The sequence below is a fragment of the Anomaloglossus baeobatrachus genome, chromosome 4 (genome assembly GCF_048569485.1).
Source record: "Anomaloglossus baeobatrachus isolate aAnoBae1 chromosome 4, aAnoBae1.hap1, whole genome shotgun sequence".
Classification (NCBI taxonomy): domain Eukaryota; kingdom Metazoa; phylum Chordata; class Amphibia; order Anura; family Aromobatidae; genus Anomaloglossus; species Anomaloglossus baeobatrachus.
In genome coordinates, this window is record NC_134356.1 from 575,030,232 (window position 1) to 575,049,483 (window position 19,252).

The following is a 19,252-nucleotide window of genomic DNA, read 5'->3' on the forward strand; positions in this document are numbered from 1 at the left end:
ATGTCCATCTTCCCTCTCGCTAACACTAGGACCCATTGTTGTTAAAGTGTCCCTGGTATACCACTTGTTTGTCATGGTGTTACCCCTGTTTAGTAGTATATTTGGCCTCACGCTGGACCTTCCCCAGTCCGCATCGTGACATAGTAACCGGCTTTACCTTCCTACTGAGCCCATATGGTTCAGACTGCTGCATTAGCACACCTGTTGCAGACTATCAGAAGAGGTTGTGGAGGTATGGTCTCAGGTGGTGCAACGTCTGCCTTATGTGTCTGGTGGTCATGGCCCAGTCACAGCCTGGACCTAAGGTTGTCCTCCCAGGCAGGTTTTCTGGGGGACGTGACAGGTTCAGGATAGTTGAAGATTGTAAACTATACTTTAAGCGTAACAGCTTCTGGATATTTGAGGACAATTGTAGACTCTAGTTTAAGCTCCGGTCTCGTTCCTCAGGGAGTGAGAAACAGTGAGTGGGGATTTTGGTCTCCCAGTTGCGGGGAGATCCGCAGTCCTGGGCCTTTTCTCTGCTGACCGATTCTTTGGCATTACAGTCAGAGGATGAGTTTTTTGCCCCTCTGACCCTTGTCTATGTTGATCCTGAAGGTGTCTCCCTTGTGGAATTTAATCTCCGTAGTCTCCAGCAGGGGGCGTAGCTGGCTGAGGAGTACTCCTCTGAGTTCTAGAAATGGGCCACAGACACCCAATGGAATGATCTGGCTCTCAGGAGTCAGTTCTTTCAGGTTGTGTCTGATCGGCTGAAGAATTCTCTGGTCCAGTATGCTGCTCCAAAGTCATTGGAGCCCAGTGATACGGACGATTCGGGACAACACACGTGGAATGAACTGACAGTATTAACCCCTTCACGACCATGGACGGATCTTTCCGTCATGGATCGTGTCCCGGTAAGCCCCGCCCCCTGCCGCGGGCAGGCGGCGTGGATCGGCACACATATCAGCTGTTTTCAACAGCTGACATGTGTGCCTACATGTTCCGAGTGGAATCGCATTCCACCCGGAACATTAACCCCTTAGATCTCGCTGCCAAAGTCTGGCAGCGAGATCTACATGCGCGCGGCCATCTTTTTTACTTACCGCCGCCCCCTCCGGACGTCACGTGAGTGATCACGTGACGTTCGGTGGTTGCCATCGTAGCACAGGGTCATGTGATGACGCCTGGTGCTACGAAGTTTCACTTTCATTCTTCCTCGGCATGGATTAGAGGAAGAAAGAGACTGAATCTGCTGATTACAGCGGTATAGCTGTGATCAGCAGATAGCGATCAGCAATCGGATTGCTGATCGCTATAGCCCCCTAGGGGGACTAGTAAAATAAAATAAAAAAAGTAAAAAAAAAGTTTTAAAAAATTAAAAAAAAAACAAAAAACCTAAAAGTTCAAATCACCCCCCTTTCCCCCCATTGAAAATTAAAGGGTTAAAAAATAAATAAATATACACATATTTGGTATCGCCGCGTTCAGAAATGCCCGATCTATCAAAATATAAAATCAATTAATCTGATTGGTAAACGGCGTAGTGGCAAAAAAATTCCAAACGCCAAAATTACGTTTTTTGGTCGCCGCAAGTTTTACGCAAAATGCAATAACAGGCGATCAAAACGTAGCATCTGCGCAAAAATGCTACCATTAGAAACATCAGCTCGAGACGCAAAAAATAAGCCCTCACTGAGCCATAGATCCCGAAAAATAAGAACGCTACGTGTTTCGGAAAATGGCGCAAAACGTGCGCCACTTTTATTGGACAAACTTGTGAATTTTTTTTAACCCCTTAGATACAAGTAAACCTATACATGTTTGGTGTCTACAAACTCGCACCGACCTCAGGTATCATACCCACACATCAGTTTTACCATATAGTGAACACCGTGAATAAAACATCCCAAAAACTATTGTGCCATCACACTTTTTTTGCAATTTTTCCACACTTGGAATTTTTTTGCTGCTTTCCAGTACACCATATGGTAAAACTTATGATTTCATTTAAAAGTACAACTTGTCCCGCAAAAAACAAGCCCTCATATGGCAAGATTGACGGAAAAATAAAAAAGTTACGGCTCTCGGAAGAAGGGGAGCAAAAAACAAAAACGCAAAAACGGAAAGTGCCCCGGGGCTGAAGGGGTTAATTGGCGAAGCCCAAGAACTGATTTCCTTTATACCATCAGGATGAGCCCACTTCAGGACTGCCTACACCTTCTCTGGATCCATCTTCAAACAGGTCTTGGACATTATGTAGACCGGGGAAGGGAAGTCTGTTCGAAGACACATTTCTTGAATTTGGCATACAGACAATGCTCCCTCAACATCTGCAGAACCTGGTGAACATTTACCCTGTGTGTTGACAGGTCAGGGGAGAACACCTGGATTTCATCCAGCTACACGACCACACACTAGTAGACAAGGTCCTGGAAAATATCATTCAGAAATTCTAGGAAGACAGCAGGGGCATTGCTGAGCCAAAATGGCATTACTCGTTACTCGTAGTGGCTGTCTTGGGTGTTAAAGGCAGTCTTCTATACATCATGCGACCATATACGGACAAGATTATATACACCACGGAGGTTGAATTTAGAGAAGATACGGGAACATTGGTGGCTATGGAACAATTTTGGTATAAGGCAATATTTATTCTTGACTGTAATTTGATTGAGACATTTCTCATGACAGAACTGCCCCCCATCTGATCACTTCTCCGGATCTCTATTCCGACAGGCTCGTGTATACAAAGCCATGGCAAGCCTAGCAGCGAGTGTGACAGACCTGGAAGCACATAGAAAACAATCTTCTCAGAGTGCAGCATTCCCACCCCAAGCGCCACTTGCTCAGTGATGAATTAGACAGACTTGGTCAGGAGTTTTCCATCCACAGACAACTCCACAAGGGTTGCTTGAAGTCATTGGATAGGAATCAGATACCGATCCACTATGGCCTGTTGCACAAAGTTTCTTGCGAAACCGGAGCCCAGATAGGCCAACTCAATCAAGCGGGAGTTGTCACATAATATGGATACAGAGACATAGAGGACTTTGTCTCAATTATAGTAGCCTCTCCTAAGGACCCTAAGATTGAGAGTTTCCTCGCTTCACAGGACAGGAACGGATCAGGTGTTTAGGACTTCTGCAATAGAAGCATCTTCCTTCGGTTCAACGGTCCTCCTAGTGAAACTTGGCCAAGTTAACAGGATCCAACTGCATGGGTTCAGTAGAAGCAACAGGAACTGTGGACTGTGGCACGATAGGTTTCTGGAAGGTTGGCGCAAGACGCCTCAATCTCCTCTCTCGGCTCACCGCTCTTGAACATGCTTGGAACCGGAGATTGACCCGGATAGCCGGCGATACTACGTCGTCCAAGGAATTATGAACATCTCGGCCAGCTAATTCGTCCTCGATTTTCCCAGGCAAAACCTCCCATAACGCAGCTATCAGAGCCTTGTTCATCCAGTAGAGAGAGTGTGGAAATGGAAGGCTTACTGGCCTATGGTGAGACTTCCTTGGCGCAGTCTGAGGAGCGAAGATGCTGCAGAGGTGACACGACCCGGCTCATCGAACACCTTGTAGAACGTCTCCACAAAGACTTGCAGGTTAGAGACTACTGGATAGCTTCTCTCGCATAGTGGATTGACCCAGGCGAGGGCCTCACAAGTCCAATGAGACATCGGAAATGCCACTTTGGCCCCATCCGAAGCAAACTGGTGTAACAAAAGCTTGAAAAGCAGTGTGCACTGGTTTATTATCTTCTGCATTCCTTAGGGTTACCGTCAAATCATGGAAGAGCAGACAAGCGGTGACTGGAGGCAGGAACTGAATTAACTGCTGGGGTTGACACTACAGCCAAGACCGGATCAGGTGGATTAGTTGGTGTCAAGGTATGCAGACGGGTGTCCACTGACCGCAAGTACGTCACGATTCGGTCTTGTTCCCGTTGACAGACCTGCTCCTGTTGCAGTCCTGCAAGCTGGGTGGTACTGGAGCCAGCGGGCTCCATGGCCTGAGCAAACCTATGTTGGTGGATGTGGACCCACTGTGCCACAGCACCGGCTCAACCTGAAGGTGCCTAACTAAAAGACTATCTTGTCTTCTCTAGAGCCTCTGACGGTAAGGATAGGTATGTGCTGGAAGGTAGCCATCAGGTGCTACTCTAGGGAGTATCATGGCACTCTGGTAGCTGACCCCAGGGGTCAAGGATCGGCTCAGATGCAGGCAGAATAGCTGGTGCTCACTGGACGGCTGGTTCAGAGGATACAGCAGATACGGCAAGTCTAGCAGATACTGCAGGTATGGCAGGTTCAGATACGTACTAGAACACAGGTATGGGTTAGCAAGTACAGGTAACGGGACCTGAAAACTAGCAGCATGTCTCTAGTGGTAAGACCACATTACTCAGACACCTCCCATAGGGAGAGGATGCCTTAAGTACCTAGTGCCTCTAAGCCATAAGCAGAGAGGCACTTCTGGATTAGGGCACGCTGGTCCTTAAAGCACACGCTGGACCCTAAATCTCATGCCCACTGTGTTTTGTCCTTTTTATGCAACGTAAACTGACCTATGGTGCAATTTTAAAATCTGCAACATGTCAATTTCTGCTGCAGTCAATATGCATTTTATGAGGAAAATGCTTATATAAAAAAAAGGCGTGTTTCTCATTGAATTACTGCAGTGAAAACCCATTACAAACACATGTAATCCACATAGGACTGTAACAATGAAGTTTTATCAAAAGCCAGAAACCAGGAAATATCCAAAACAAAATCAGTTTTGTTTCAAACAGGACATACAAAAAGGAGACCAAAAAAAAACATTGAAAAAACACATGTAAAAAACATATGCAGTAAAAAATACAATGAGAGAAAAAGAATACACAAACTTACCTAATTTAAATAGCTGCAGAAATTCTGCAACATGAAAAACTCACCACTCATATGGGAATTTAGCCTAAGGCTACTTTCACACATCCGGTTTTTGCTCTGCGGCACAATACGGCGCTCTGCAGAAAAACCGCAACCGTTTTTTTTGCCGCCAGTTGCGGGTTTTTTTGCATAGACTTACATTAGTGCCGTATTGTGCCGCATGGGCTTGCGTTCGGTCCGGTTTTTGCCGCATGCGGCAGATTGAGCCGAAGCCGCGACCGGATGGAACGTTGCCTGCAACGTTTTTTGCTCCGACAAAAAAAACCACATCGCGCCGCATCCGGCTGCTGCGGCGTATTTTTCAATGCATGCATGGACGCCGGATTCGGCGCGATGCGGAAAAAAACACATCCGGCCGCCGCATGTGGTTTCTTCCAGTACGCATGCCCAGTAGCATGCCGCAACCGGAACAAAACGGACCGGCCGCATGTAAAAACTTATGCAAAGGATGCGGTGTTTTCGCTGCATCCGATGCATAGGTTTCACAGCCGGATTGAGCCGCACGGCTCAAACCGGATGTGTGAAAGTAGCCTAAGGGGTTTGTACCAAAATGTGTTGTTATTGACCATCCATAGGGTAGAGGAAAACTTCCTGAACACAGGGTGCTGACAAAGAGATCACCATTGACCCAGACATCAGGGCACTGATGAATAGAGGTGAGGTGAAGCATGCACACTTCTACTTCATTCATTTACTAAGGGTGTGCTAGAAATAACCCAATGAGGAATTCAGCTATCACCAGCACTCCTACTGAAAATGAATGGAGTAGTGTTGCACATATTCGACCCCCGCTCTATCCAGAGAAGAGTCTTCAGTGCCTTGTTCTCAGGATTAGTGCAGGTCCCAGCTTTCGATAGCGGATTACCTCAAATGTACTAGACTATAAAGAATGTATCCTAGAGCAAGAAGGTGATGCAGATTGTGTACATCAGGACTTGTAGCTATAAACACTCAAATATAACATTTTTTTGTTTTTATGTAAAAATACTCAAAATATTATCTATGACATTCAAACATTTATTGACATACGTAAACCTGATAAAAAAAAAAAATACATTACTTTATTACAAAGAACAAGAACATATTCACAAATATACTCAGTATCACAGAAAACTGTAGGAAGGTTTCAGGAAACGTCGGTTGCTCTGGGGCATTGGGACCGCCATGAAGCCAGGCTTCTTTCCTGCTGGTCTAGATCCACTGCTGGAATCTACATTATTTCCTTTGCTTGTTTTAGCGGACGCAGCGCTATTCCTGCTGTATGAAGCATTGCTTCCGCTGCTAGAAGAAAAAAACCAAAACATATTAAACACCACATTTCACTCATTATCAACAATATTCTAAAAATAAGAAGTCCAACTCCATTATTAAAGTGACGACTATCTGATAGCACTATGCACAACTTACTTTTTGGACCGGGATTGCTGCCCCTCTCCCCAAGTCTTCCTTTTCTTAGCCTTGCGGTTATATGGCCCGGTTTTTCTCTTTGTGCCATTTTTCCGAGACGAGTTAAAATAAGAGGAAGTTGTATTTCTATCTTCTTCTTCATCTTCACTGTCATTCATCCTAGCAGTGTGGGTAGCTGACCCACTGGACTTTTGGGAAATCTCCTCAGCTGTGTGGGAAACAAATTATGAAAATAAATAAAATAAGAAATAATAAAAATACAGTCAGAAAATACAACTATCCGGTCAGAATCAGTATAGGGGGCCAAACCTGGAAGTGTCCATTCGGAGTACTTCTGAAGAACATCTATTAGCTCTGCACCATATTTCTCAAGCTTATCTTCTGTGACGCCATCAATTTGTAATAAAACTTCAGGATCTGGGGACAGGGATTCTGAAATACACAAAGCAGACAAACCCTCAGAATAGGACACTGCACTTAAAACTCAAGCACTTTTAATTATTTCCACCATAGATATTGCCATGACCCTTGTCAGCTCAGGCTTTGTTCACATGAGTGTTGGTGTCGCCTTCAAAAATAAGAAAGAAAAAGAAGAAAACAAAAGATACAGCATAGGATGCTCCTATCATTTTTTCAGATAAAATGATAGACACTTTGATGGAGACAGGCAGAACCCATGGGGTTCCTCAGATGTCATATGTCAGTCGTGTAATCAGAAAGAAAATCGTAAATGTTTTCACTGTCTTAGCTCTTCATATGATTGTAAAATATACAGTGTTCTTGATTGGTTCACTATATACTACTGCTATGTAGATGCTCTAAAGGGTGCTTTACACGCTGTGACATCGCTAACGATATATCGTCAGGGTCACGTCGTTAGTGACGCACATCTGGCGTCGTTAGCGACATCGCAGCTTGTGACACCAAGGAGCGATGATCAACGATCGCAAAAACGTTAAAAATCGTTGATTGTTGACACGTCGCTCCTTTTCATAATATCGCTGGTGGTGCATGCCGCTAATTGTTCTTCGGTCCAGCGGCAGCACACATCGCTGTGTGTGATACCGCAGGAACGACGAACATCTCCTTACCTGCGTCCACCGGCAATGAGGAAGGTAGGTTGTGGGCGGCATGTTCCGGCCGCTCATCTCCGCCCCTCCTTTTCTATTGGGCGGCCGTTTTGTGTCGTCGCTGTGACGCCGAACGCACCTCCCCCTTGAAGGAGGGATTGTTCGGTGTCTCCAGCGACGTCGCAGAACAGGTAGGTGCGTGTGACGCTGCCGTAACGATAATGTTCGCTACGGCAGCGATCACCACATATCGCACCAACGACGGGGACGAGTGCTATCGCTCGCAACATCGCTAGCAATCGCTAGCGATGTCACAGCGTGTAAAGCACCCTTAAGAATGGCTATATACTGTATGTGCTGATATCACTGTCTAATATATCAAATGGGCTGTATAGAAGAATGGAAAGTAAATGTTCCAAAAAATAATTAGGAGCACTTGTCATGATTAAGGCAGATTTACACTGATGTGATGTAAACCAGTATTTACTTACTAATAGAAAAGAATATTTGTCACCATTTACTGTGACAGCAGCAATCACATCCCATATACCCTACATAGGCAGTCAGCCACTGGCCTCAGGGGTATATAGAGCCAAAATTCATAGGCCAGTAATTGGCTGCAGCCTAAATAAATGGAAGATGAGCAGGGAGCCATTGAGGTGGCAACGCTGGAATGACAGAATTAAAAAGGAATATATATTAGCGATTATACATACAATGCTGTCTGTGTGAAGCTATTTAACCTCTTCACCACCTGAGCCCATTTTCACCTTAGTGACTGGGCCAATTTTTTCAATTCTAACCAGTGTCAGTGAATGAGGTTATAACTCTAGAGCGCTTTAATGGATCCTGAGATTGTTTTTTCATGATATATTGTACATCAAGATAGCGGTAAATTTAGAGCAACATTTTTAGTGTTTATTTGTGGGGGGAAAAAATTAATCAGAAATTTGGAGAAAATTTTGTGATTTTTCAAAGTTAGAATTTTTATGCCCCTAAACCAGAGAGTTATGTCACACAAAATAGTAAATAAACATTTCCCACATGTCCACTTTACATCAACATTTTTTGCAAAAAATAAATTTTGTTAGGAAAGTAGAAAAGTTAAATTTTTATCAGCAATTTGTTATTTTTCCAACAAAATTTAGAAAACATTTTTTTTTTTTTTAGAGATCACATCACATTTGAAGTGACTTTGATGGTCCTTTTTGACAGAAAATACCCAAAAGTGACACCAATCTAAAAACTGACCACTCAAAATGCCCAAACCCACATTCAAGAAGTTTATTTAAAGGGAATCTGTCACCAGGTTTTTGCCACCTAATCTGAGAGCAGCATAATGTAGGGACAGAGATCCTGATTCCAGCGGTGTGTGTGCTTACTGGGCTGCTTAGTGTAGTTTTGATAAAATCATGTTTTAATCAGCAGGAGATTATCATTACAGGACTACTTGGCGTACTGCCATGTAGTCCAGAATATTCATGAGCTCTGTATAACTGCTAGATTTACAGTAGATTAAACATTGATTTTATCAAAATGACAGCAAACATCTCAGTAAGTGACACATCGCTGGAATCAGGGTCTCTGTCTCTACATTATGCTGCTCTCAAGTGGAGGAGCAAAAACCTGGTGACAGATTCCCTTTAACCCCTTCACGACCATGGACGGATATATCCGTCATGGAGCGTGTCCCATTAAGCCCCGCCCCCTGCCACGGGCAGGCGGCGGTGGCCGGCACACATATCAGCATTCAACAGCTGACATGTGTGCCTGCTAGCCGCGGGTGGAATCGCTTCCACCCGCGGCCATTAACCCCTTAAATCTTGCTGCCAAAGTCTGGCAGCAAGATCTAAATGCGCGCGGCCATGTTTTTTACTTACCGCCGCCCCCACCGGAAGTCACGTGCGTGATCACGTGACTATCGGTGGTTGCCATCATAGCACAGGGTCATGTGATGACGCCTGCAGCTATGATGTTTCACTTTCGTTTTCCCTCGGCACGGAACAGAGGGAAAAAGAAAATGACTGTATCTGCTGTTTACAGCTGTAATACCAATTCACACACACGAATCAGAAAACGATTAGGTAAAAGATAAATCTTTATTGAAACAGAGTAAAAACAGGGCAGGGGTGTAGTTACATGACAGTGCACAAGGTGGCGTACATAAGCGGTGAGAAAAGTCCTAGTGTCCGGTAAATGAATGAACAGTAAGCTCAATATAGCCTCAGGGAAACCCAATAACAGGGATAAATTAGAATATACACCCCGTGGTGGGTAGTAACACTCAGAGGACTTATATATAAAGAGAGGTACAATACCGGAGAACACTTAAACTCACCGCTGAAATGACGCCAGGTCCCGCCTACGCACGTTTCGGCGCTAGCCTTCGGTTTATATATAAGTCCTCTGAGTGTTACTACCCACCACGGGGTGTATATTCTAATTTATCCCTGTTATTGGGTTTCCCTGAGGCTATATTGAGCTTACTGTTCATTCATTTACCTGACACTAGGACTTTTCTCACCGCTTATGTACGACACCTTGTGCACTGTCATGTAACTACACCCCTGCCCTGTTTTTACTCTGTTTCAATAAAGATTTATCTTTTACCTAATCGTTTTCTGATTCGTGTGTGTGAATTGGTATTATAATTATTTTGAGTCAGTCTTATATCCAATCACTGTAATCATGGGGTGGTGGTACTATCTTGCATTTTGATGGACTACAGAATTTTCCCCGTCTGATTACCAAATTGTTGGTTGTAAATTTGTTTTGTTTACAGCTGTATAGCTGTGATCAGCAGATAGATAATAGCGATCGGATTGCTGATCGCTATAGCCCCCTAGGGGGACTAGTAAAATAAAAAAAAAAAAGTTTTAAAAAATAAAAATAAAAAAAAAACAAACCTAAAAGTTCAAATCACCCCCCTTTCCCCCCATTGAAAATTAAAGGGTTTCAAAATAAATAAATATACACATATTTGGTATCACCGCGTTCAGAAATGCCCGATCTATCAAAATATAAAATCAATTAATCTGATTGGTAAACGGCGTAGTGGCAAAAAAATTCCAAACGCCAAAATTACGTTTTTTGGTCGCCGCAAGTTTTACGCAAAATCCAATAACAGGCGATCAAAACGTAGCATCTGCGCAAAAATGGTACCAATAGAAACGTCAGCTCGAGACGCAAACAATAAGCCGTCACTGAGCCATAGATCCCAAAAAATAAGAACGCTACGTGTTTCGGAAAATGGCGCAAAATGTGCGCCACTTTTATTGGACAAACTTGTGATTTTTTTTAACCCCTTAGATACAAGTAAACCTATTAATGTTTGGTGTCTACAAACTCGCAACGACCTCAGGCATCACACCCACACATCAGTTTTACCATATAGTGAACACCGTGAATAAAACATCCCAAAAACTATTGTGCCATCACACTTTTTTTGCAATTGTTCCGCATTTGGAATTTTTTTGCTGTTTTCCAGTATACTGTATGGTAAAACTTATGGTTTCATTTAAAAGTACAACTTGTCCCGCAAAAAACAAGCCCTCAAATGGCAAGATTGACGGAAAAATAAAAAAGTTACGGCTCTCGGAAGAAGGGGAGCAAAAAACAAAAACGCAAAAACGGAAAGTGCCCCGGGGCTGAAGGGGTTAAATTATCCCAGGTAAATAATTGTGTTTTGCATGAACTGACAAAGTAAATCAATATATAATTCTGACATATACAAATTTTAAAGCTTATTCTGATTCATAAACATTGTAAGTCCCAGGATGAAGGTTACATTTAGGTCCCTATTGCCAAACTTACCTGCAATCCTACGTATGGTGGCTGTATTGAAGATATTGAAGTAGTGTACACCAAAGATTTTTCCCAGGCGTTTACAGAGCTCAGTCACCTCAGCCTGGCATTTCTTAACCATTTCCTCCCTCTGGGAGGTAGCTGCCGTAACAGATGCCTTCTGTTTCCTGAGGCTGCTGGCATTTTCAGTATCCTGGAACTGAACCTGTCAGAGGTAGAAAGTCACAAGGACCAGACGTCAGATTCACAGGCGATCATACCCAGAAGTGATTTCCGAATCTTACTCACAGGAGTCAGGCTCATTACTCACAACCCAAAGCAGCAGTCAAAGTTTGGTCATTAGGTTGCTTTTCCTACATGGAGATACATATCAGCCGCTATCCATTAATCAAATTAGGATTGGGATTACCCTACATGCCAAACTATGTTCAGGTGCATAGCACAATATACAGTGCCTTGAAAAATTATTCATATCCTGTAAAGTTTTGGGGGGATTTTATATGATATACCAACACTAAAGGCCCTGTCACACACAGAGATAAATCTGCGGCAGATCTGTGGTTGCAGTGAAATTGTGGACAATCAGTGACAGGTTTGTGGCTGTGTACAAATGGAACAATATGTCCATGATTTCACTGCAACCACTGATCTGCCAAAGATTTATCTCTGTGTGTGACGGGGGCTTAAGTAGCAAGTATTTGTGAAGTGTAAAGGAAATTATACAGGGTTTTCTAAATATTTTTTTTAAAAAAATATAAATCTGAAAATTTTGACATGTATTTGTATTCAGCCCCCTGTACTCTGATACCCCAAATAAAATCCTAAGAGAACAATTGCCTCCAGAAGTCACACAATTAGTAAGCTGAGTCCACCAGTGTGTACTTTATCCTCAGTATCACTACGGCTGTCTTGTGGAGGCCTCAGAGGTGTGTTTGAGAACATGAGGGATCAAGCAGCATCATGAAAACCAAGGAACACACCAAACAGGTGTGGTTAGTTTAGTCAAGGTTAGTCAAGGTTAGTTTATAAAAAAATAGCCAAAGTGCTGAACATATCATTGAGCCCAATGTTTGCCTCTCTGTATACCCTTTTATTTTAACATTTACTTTTAAGTATTTCCCTAAATGTAGCTAGTCAGATAATGTCTTTAATACCATGTTCTCACATTGATTATTTGATGAGGTTTTTTTGTACCTCGGTATTTGCAGCCAAAACCCAGGAGTGGAACAATCAGAAGCAAAAGTATAATAGAAACAAGTGCACCTCTTTTGCATTTTTTACCCACTCCTGGCTTTGGCTACAAATACGGAGGTAAGAAAAACCTCACCAAATACTCAGCGTGTGCACGTGGTATGATTACATGGAGATTTTGAAGCAGATCTGCTTCAAACACCATGTCAAACTTTGTGTGTACATTACCCAAGTGATCCAGCATATAAGTTATTAACCATGTTATTTATCATAGTGCCGTACATTAGATATCAGTTAATTCACACAAAAAATCCCCCCATTATGCAAACTACAAATACATGGAATAAATACCTTTAAGAACCCATTCAGCACAGCCTGAGAGCGCTCTCCTAGTTTCATGTATGCTACAGCCTGGTCATTGGCTGTAATGTACAGCTCCTCATCCAGAATCCTTTCCAGAATCAGCTTCCGGAATAATCGCTCTGCATTGTGGCGTGAATATGCTGCTCCTTTTCCAAATATGCCTGTCTGGATCTTTGCAGTTTTACTCCCTGGTAAAATAAAGGATATAATCTATACGTTCCCCTGATGATTGAGACACCAATAGACAATCATTTGCAGATACTTGCCTAAATATATATCCACCATCATGTTGAGTGTCAATCGAGTTTTGGCTCCCTTCCCTCTTCCTTGAGATGTGCATTGCTCCTGGACAAACCTTACAATGGTCTTCACCTCCTCGGTCACATCTCTGGATTTGTATTGCTGAAATGCAAAAATCCAAACTGTATTGTACATCGTTATATTCCACATAACCTTACCCATTTTCATATTCATAGAATATATTGGACATTTATGAAGATTTCGATTTGACAAAACAATGGAATCCTACTTGGACAAAGGATCTGGTCCGAGGAGAAGAAAAAAAAAAAAATTGCAGCATGAGACTACTCAGAGAACTGGTGTGACCCTAGGCTTAATTTCACTACTTTTCAGGATTCTCTTCTTAAACTCCATTTGTATAAGACAATAGGAGAAGTTATTTAATAAAAGTATTTCCAAAACATTGAGTCTAGCACTTAATTACTTTGGCCTTTATAAGAATGCATAATGATAAGGAGGCGACAGACGTGCTCACCGTTGTTCTGCAGCAGTTGTCACATGCAACTCTTGGCTTTTCCTTACAAAACTTCGGGTTAAATGTAGTCTCTCCAAAATAAGCGAGAAGTTGCATCCGACGACACTCCAGCACATTTTCACAGTAATGTACCATGCTGTACAGGTTATTAAAGTGTGTCTGTTTTGTCTGACTGTTTCCATCTTTTTCCACTGATAGAAAAGCATAAACAGTTAATGTACGGTAGTTAATGTTAACCAAAAAAAAAAAAACCTCTTAAAAAGTTTGTATAAGCATTAAAGGAGTTGTACCAAGTTTTAAAATTCCACTATGCATAGGATATGGGATAACTTTTTGATTGCCGGGGGTCTGACTTCTGGGACCCCACCAATTCTGAGAACCAACGTGAGGTCTGGTTGATCATGTGCACTACTGCTCCATTCATTCTGTATGGGACCACTAGAGATGGCCAAAAGCAGCATTCGACTGGTCTTCTGCACTCCAACTAAGGAAGAATGAAACTACAGTGCACATGATCGACAATCGCTCCATTCACACAAGGCTGTATAACGTCCTTGTTTTCAGGACCTGTGTGGGTGTGTGAGAGTGTGTGTGTGTGTGTGTATATATATATATATGTGTGTGTGTGTGTGTGTGTGTGTGTGTGTGTGTGTGTGTGTATATATATATATATGTGTGTGTGTGTGTGTGTGTGTGTGTGTGTGTGTGTGTGTATATATATATATATGTGTGTGTGTTTGTGTGTGTGTTTGTGTGCGTGTGTGTGTGGTGCAGCAGTTAGATCCCCACCAATTGGGAAGTTATTACCTAATCTATGGATGGTGGATAAAATCCAAAGTTGGTACAACCCCTGGAAATAAGGGAAGGCCAGAACAAATGAAATGTAAAAACAGACTGAGTGCAACTTTCTTTATGCCCAGTTTATGAATGAGATGTTTCCACTGACCTATTATACATACATAGAAACTAGTCATGAGGAAATAGATTTGCAGCACCCTGGTTTGACTTTGTAATCATAAGAAGCAACAAGGATTTCAGCATTTGAGTGCTGGTGAAGGAATTTCGCACTGCCCCGGTCCAGCTGCCATGGCGTACGAAAGTGGATGCTGGATTAGGATAAATGGAGTAGGATGGTGCGAATTTATTGCCAACTAATGGCGACCTTAGATATACACAGTAAATGACCCTTTTTAGCTGTATGTCAAGACAACTATTACAAGCTAGGTAAGAGGAGATGCTGTGACCCCTTAGCGTAATTCAGGAGAGATGTAAATGGATCCCTATGCGAGTATGGCTGGTTTCACACTACGTCTTTTTAACATGCGTCCTGAACGTTTTTTTAACGCAAAAACGGATCCAGTGCAAATGCGTTTTCATTTCAATGCATTTGCAATGGACTCGCGTTCACCTGCGTTTGCGTGCGTTATAGTGAGGATCCAGCGACTTGCAGTTTTTTAACATCTTTCAAAAACGCTACTTGTAGCGTTTTTGAACTGCGTCCAAATACTGCATGTCACCGGATCCTGACTAAACAGCACGCAAACGCATGTGAACGCTGGCATGCTGATAGGCAGGATCCTGCTTGCTCTACTGAGCATGCCCAGAACCAGTCTCGCGTGATCTGTCTCTCTCTCCTCCTCCCTCCCTCACCCTCTCTCTCTATCTCTGTCTTTCCCCCTTCCTCTCCTCCCTCTCTCTCCCACCTGAGAGCTGCGGACACTCGTAACCAAGGTAAATATCGGGTAACCACTTCTCTTAGTTACCCGATGTTTACGTTGGTTACGTGTGCAGGCAGCCCTGCTCCTAGCAGCTGCAGACACTCGTAACCAAGATAAATATCGGGTATCCAAGCCCGATGTTTACCTTGGTTACGAGCATCTGCAGCCGGCTCCCAGTCTGGCACGTTTAGTTCCCCTCACTCCCGATCACATGACTCCAATGCCCACCCCTAAACATCCAGTGACAGGATCCTGCAAAATAACAGATGCGTTTGCATGCGTTTTTTGCTGCAAAAGCAGGATCCGCTTTTGCAGCAAAAAAACGTTCATGACGCATGTTAAAAAAACGTAGTGTGAAAGCAGCCTTACAGGTGAAGTTCTTGTCCATCAGTAAATTAAATTACATGACTCTCTTTCCACACCTAACATTGAGTGACTTTACGCATAGTTCCACACTCGTAACATCTAATACATTCTTCTACACTGAAATTACAATACCAAGAAGGGAAAGTTGTGGAAACCACAGGCTCCATAGCTAGTTTGGGATGAAACTATGTAACTGCAGACTTCTGAATCCTGACAGTGTGTGGTGCGCACGCTGTCAAGTTTCTCCGGTGTTGCTGGTGCAATCGAGTAGTCATATGTGATTTGCATACTGATGGTCACATTGCTGTCTACACTTTCTAGCCCTATTTCAAGAATAGTGCATTGAGAAAGGACGAGCACGTCTAGTTGAAATGTGAGCTGAAGTCTGCAAATTCCATACGCCTGCCAGCTCGCATCGCCAGTACCGGAAAATCAACAGCATACGCAGCACATGGTTGTTAGGATCCAAAAGTCTGCAGTCACAAAGTGATTGCAGACTTTCATCCCAAGTCTGGAGAGCCCCTTTAATAATATGCAAATGATAAAAAAATGGAAATAAAATTAACCAAACAACTCTATTTATTTAGTGTCTGACATCAGTGCCACATCTGAAAATCCCTGCACTTCCACGCTTTGGCTTTTATCAACGAGGTTACTAATGGTTGTCTGAGGAATGTTCTGCCACGCTGAATGCATGTGGGTAAAGCAAATCATCGAAATCAACCGCTGGCAACTGCCGACCAATGACTTCTAAAATGTGCTCGAGCAGTATGTAAACTGGCGTTGTCGTGTTGAAAAAGGACTCCTGGGACAGTTTGATTTAATCATGGAAAGGTGATTTTTCGGCTATGTGCGCACTAGAAAAGTGATTTTTCGCAAGAAAATTTCTTGAGAAACTTCTGGGAGTTGAAGATTACCGCACTTGTGGTAAAAAACCGCACCAAAACCGCGGGAAAAACACATGCGTTTTTGCCGCGGTTTTTCCGCAGGTTGGTCCCTGCGTTTTTTTTTTATATAAGGATAAGGCTGCACATCAAACTTAGATAATAGTGTAATGCCTCAAGCATATGGAAAAATATTGGAAAATACAATGAAAAATGCTACCGGCTAACATGTGAATAATGAAATGCATACCTGCCATGAACATTAGGAAAAAGGAGATATTTAGCAATCGCATTGATCAATGTAACTGAGCCCCAAAACCTCGTCAAGGTATATCTCTATATTGGGGTCCCTAGCTCTGTGACCCTAACTGTGTGTCATCTCATTGCAATTAAAAACTGACGTGGGTGGAGAGGGGTAACCAAGGACTTTCTTATATAGGAGATGGAAAAAACATGGCCGAAAGGGGCGGAGCTGTGTTCACATTCAGAAAAAAAAATACATATAACTGAATAGGATAACTGAAGTGAGCACTAATATATATTATGAGTGCAAGCCAAAAAATACATACTATATAAGGATAAGGCTGCACACCAAACTTAGATAATGGTATAATGCCTCAAGCATATGGAAAAATATTGGAAAATACAATGAAAAATGCTACTTGGTAACTTGAACATGTGAATAATGAATTGCATACCTGCCATGAATATTAGGACAAAGGAGATATTTAGCAATCGCATTGATCAATGTAACTGAGCCCCAAAACCTCGTCAAGGTATATCTCTATGAGTAGACAAGTTACAGACAGGACCAGGGAAACGTCAAGTTAGCAAGTTGCATTTTTCATTGCTTTTTCCAATATTTTTCCATATGCTTGAGGCATTATACTATTATCCAAGTTTGATGTGCAGCCTTATCCTTATATAGTATGTATTTTTTGGCTTGCACTCATAATATATATATTAGTGCTCACTTCAGTTATCCTATTCAGTTACCTGCGTTTTTTTTGCTGAACTGCAATAAATAATATAGATAATAGATAATCGATAGATAGACAGATAATGGATAGAGGGAAAGATGGATAGATGTATAGATAGATAGATAGATTAGAAAGACCTATATAATGTCCCACCTCCCTGCATATTCTAAGCTGGCACATTTTAGTTACTTTCATGTGGCACTAAAGGATGCCTAGCCTTGTATTTAGCCAAAAAATACATAAATAATTAAAAAAAAATGACGTGAGGTCCCCTCATCTTTTGTAGCCAGCTAGGGTAAAGCAGACGGCTGCAGCCTGCAGACCACAGCTGGCAGCTTCACCTTGGCTGGTAATCCAAAACAGAGGGCACCCCACGCTGTTATTTTACATTAAATACATAATTTAAAACAAAAAACGTGGGGTCCCCCCCAAATTGGATCACCAGCCAAGGTAAAGCGGACAGCTGGGGTCTGATATTCTCAGACTAAGGAGGTCCACTGTTATTGGACACTCCCCAGCCTAAAAATAGCAGGCTGCAGCCGCCCCAGAAGTGGCACATTGATTAGACGTGCCAATCCTGGCGCTTCGCCCCAACTCATCCCGTTGCCCTGGTGCGGTGGCAAACGGGGTAATATATGGGGTTGATGCCAGATGTGTAATGTCACCTGGCATCAGGCCCTGGGGTTAGTGATGTCATGGCGTCTATCAGATACCTGACATCACAAACCCAGTCAGTAAGAAATAAAAAATAGACAACAAAAAAAGTTTTATTTGAAAAAACACTCCCCACATTCCCTCTTTCACCAATTTATTGACAAGAACAATCAAATCCTGGTCCGGCGTAATCCAATAAGGGGGTCCCACGGCGATCCATACCATAGTCACTGTCCCAGTCAATGAAGAACAGAATGTTCCCCATTGGCTGGGAGAGTAATGCAGTGACTTGAGCTAACATCAATAGGTCAGCCCAGGTCACTGCAGGGCATGACAAATGCTGCTGTCAGGAGGTTAGATGAGATCATTACCTGCTGTGATGATCTCCTGCAGTCCTGCCATCAGCGCTGTCACTGCCTTCTATGCCCGCCGCGTTCTCAGCAGTATCGCGAGAGCCCGTGACGTCACCGCCAGTGACAGTCTCGGACCGCGGGCATAGACAGCAGTGACAGCGGTGACGTCAGGAGGCAGGAGATAGTCACCGCAGGTAATTATCTCATCTCACCTCCTGACAGCAGCGCTCGGCATCCCCGCGGCTGCCAGCACTGCAGCGTGACAAGCTACTGACACTGCGGCCAGACACTGACACTGCAGGGCGGGCAGCTGCGGGGCTGCAGCAGGACACAGACTGCACGGGCACCTGGAGATCACACGGAAGTGCTTCTGTGCGGCGTCCAGGGAGTGTGATCTGTGTGTGTTTACTCTGCTCCGCTTCCTCTTCCTGGCATAATGACATCACTTCCTGCAAATGTCGCGGGCGGCTGGGCGCTGCGCTCACCACGCTCGGGTCCGGCGCTGCTGCTGCTCGGTGGCTCGAGCGGTGGGCCGGATCCGGGGACTCGAGCGGCGCTCCTCGCCCGTGAGTGAAAGGGGTGGTTTGTTGGGGTTTGGGATGTCGGTTTGTGACGCCACCCACGGTGTGTGGTGAGGTTGGGGCACCACCGCTGCTCTGTATGGGGATCCCGGGAGCGATGACAGGGAGCAGCTTAGATGTTTATTTCCCCTCCGTGGGTAGGGGGATTTTGGTAGTCCCGGGGCCCAGGGTTGTTGTCTGTTTGGTGGACTGCG

At 43.6% G+C, this 19,252-nt stretch overlaps 1 protein-coding gene across 1 annotated transcript in view; it reads right to left on the reverse strand.

Moving 5' to 3' along the window:
- Positions 1-5,829: 5,829 nt before the first annotated feature.
- Positions 5,830-19,252, reverse strand: part of BLM (BLM RecQ like helicase) — a 130,584-nt gene continuing 117,161 nt past the window's right edge. The window contains exons 16-22 of the mRNA XM_075346104.1: positions 13,523-13,713; positions 13,014-13,149; positions 12,736-12,935; positions 11,203-11,398; positions 6,629-6,751; positions 6,320-6,527; positions 5,830-6,193 (exon numbers count right to left, since the gene is read on the reverse strand). Coding sequence (XP_075202219.1) covers positions 6,016-6,193; positions 6,320-6,527; positions 6,629-6,751; positions 11,203-11,398; positions 12,736-12,935; positions 13,014-13,149; positions 13,523-13,713 — 1,232 coding nt within the window. The 3' untranslated portion in view covers positions 5,830-6,015. The remainder of the gene's footprint in view (positions 6,194-6,319; positions 6,528-6,628; positions 6,752-11,202; positions 11,399-12,735; positions 12,936-13,013; positions 13,150-13,522; positions 13,714-19,252) is intronic.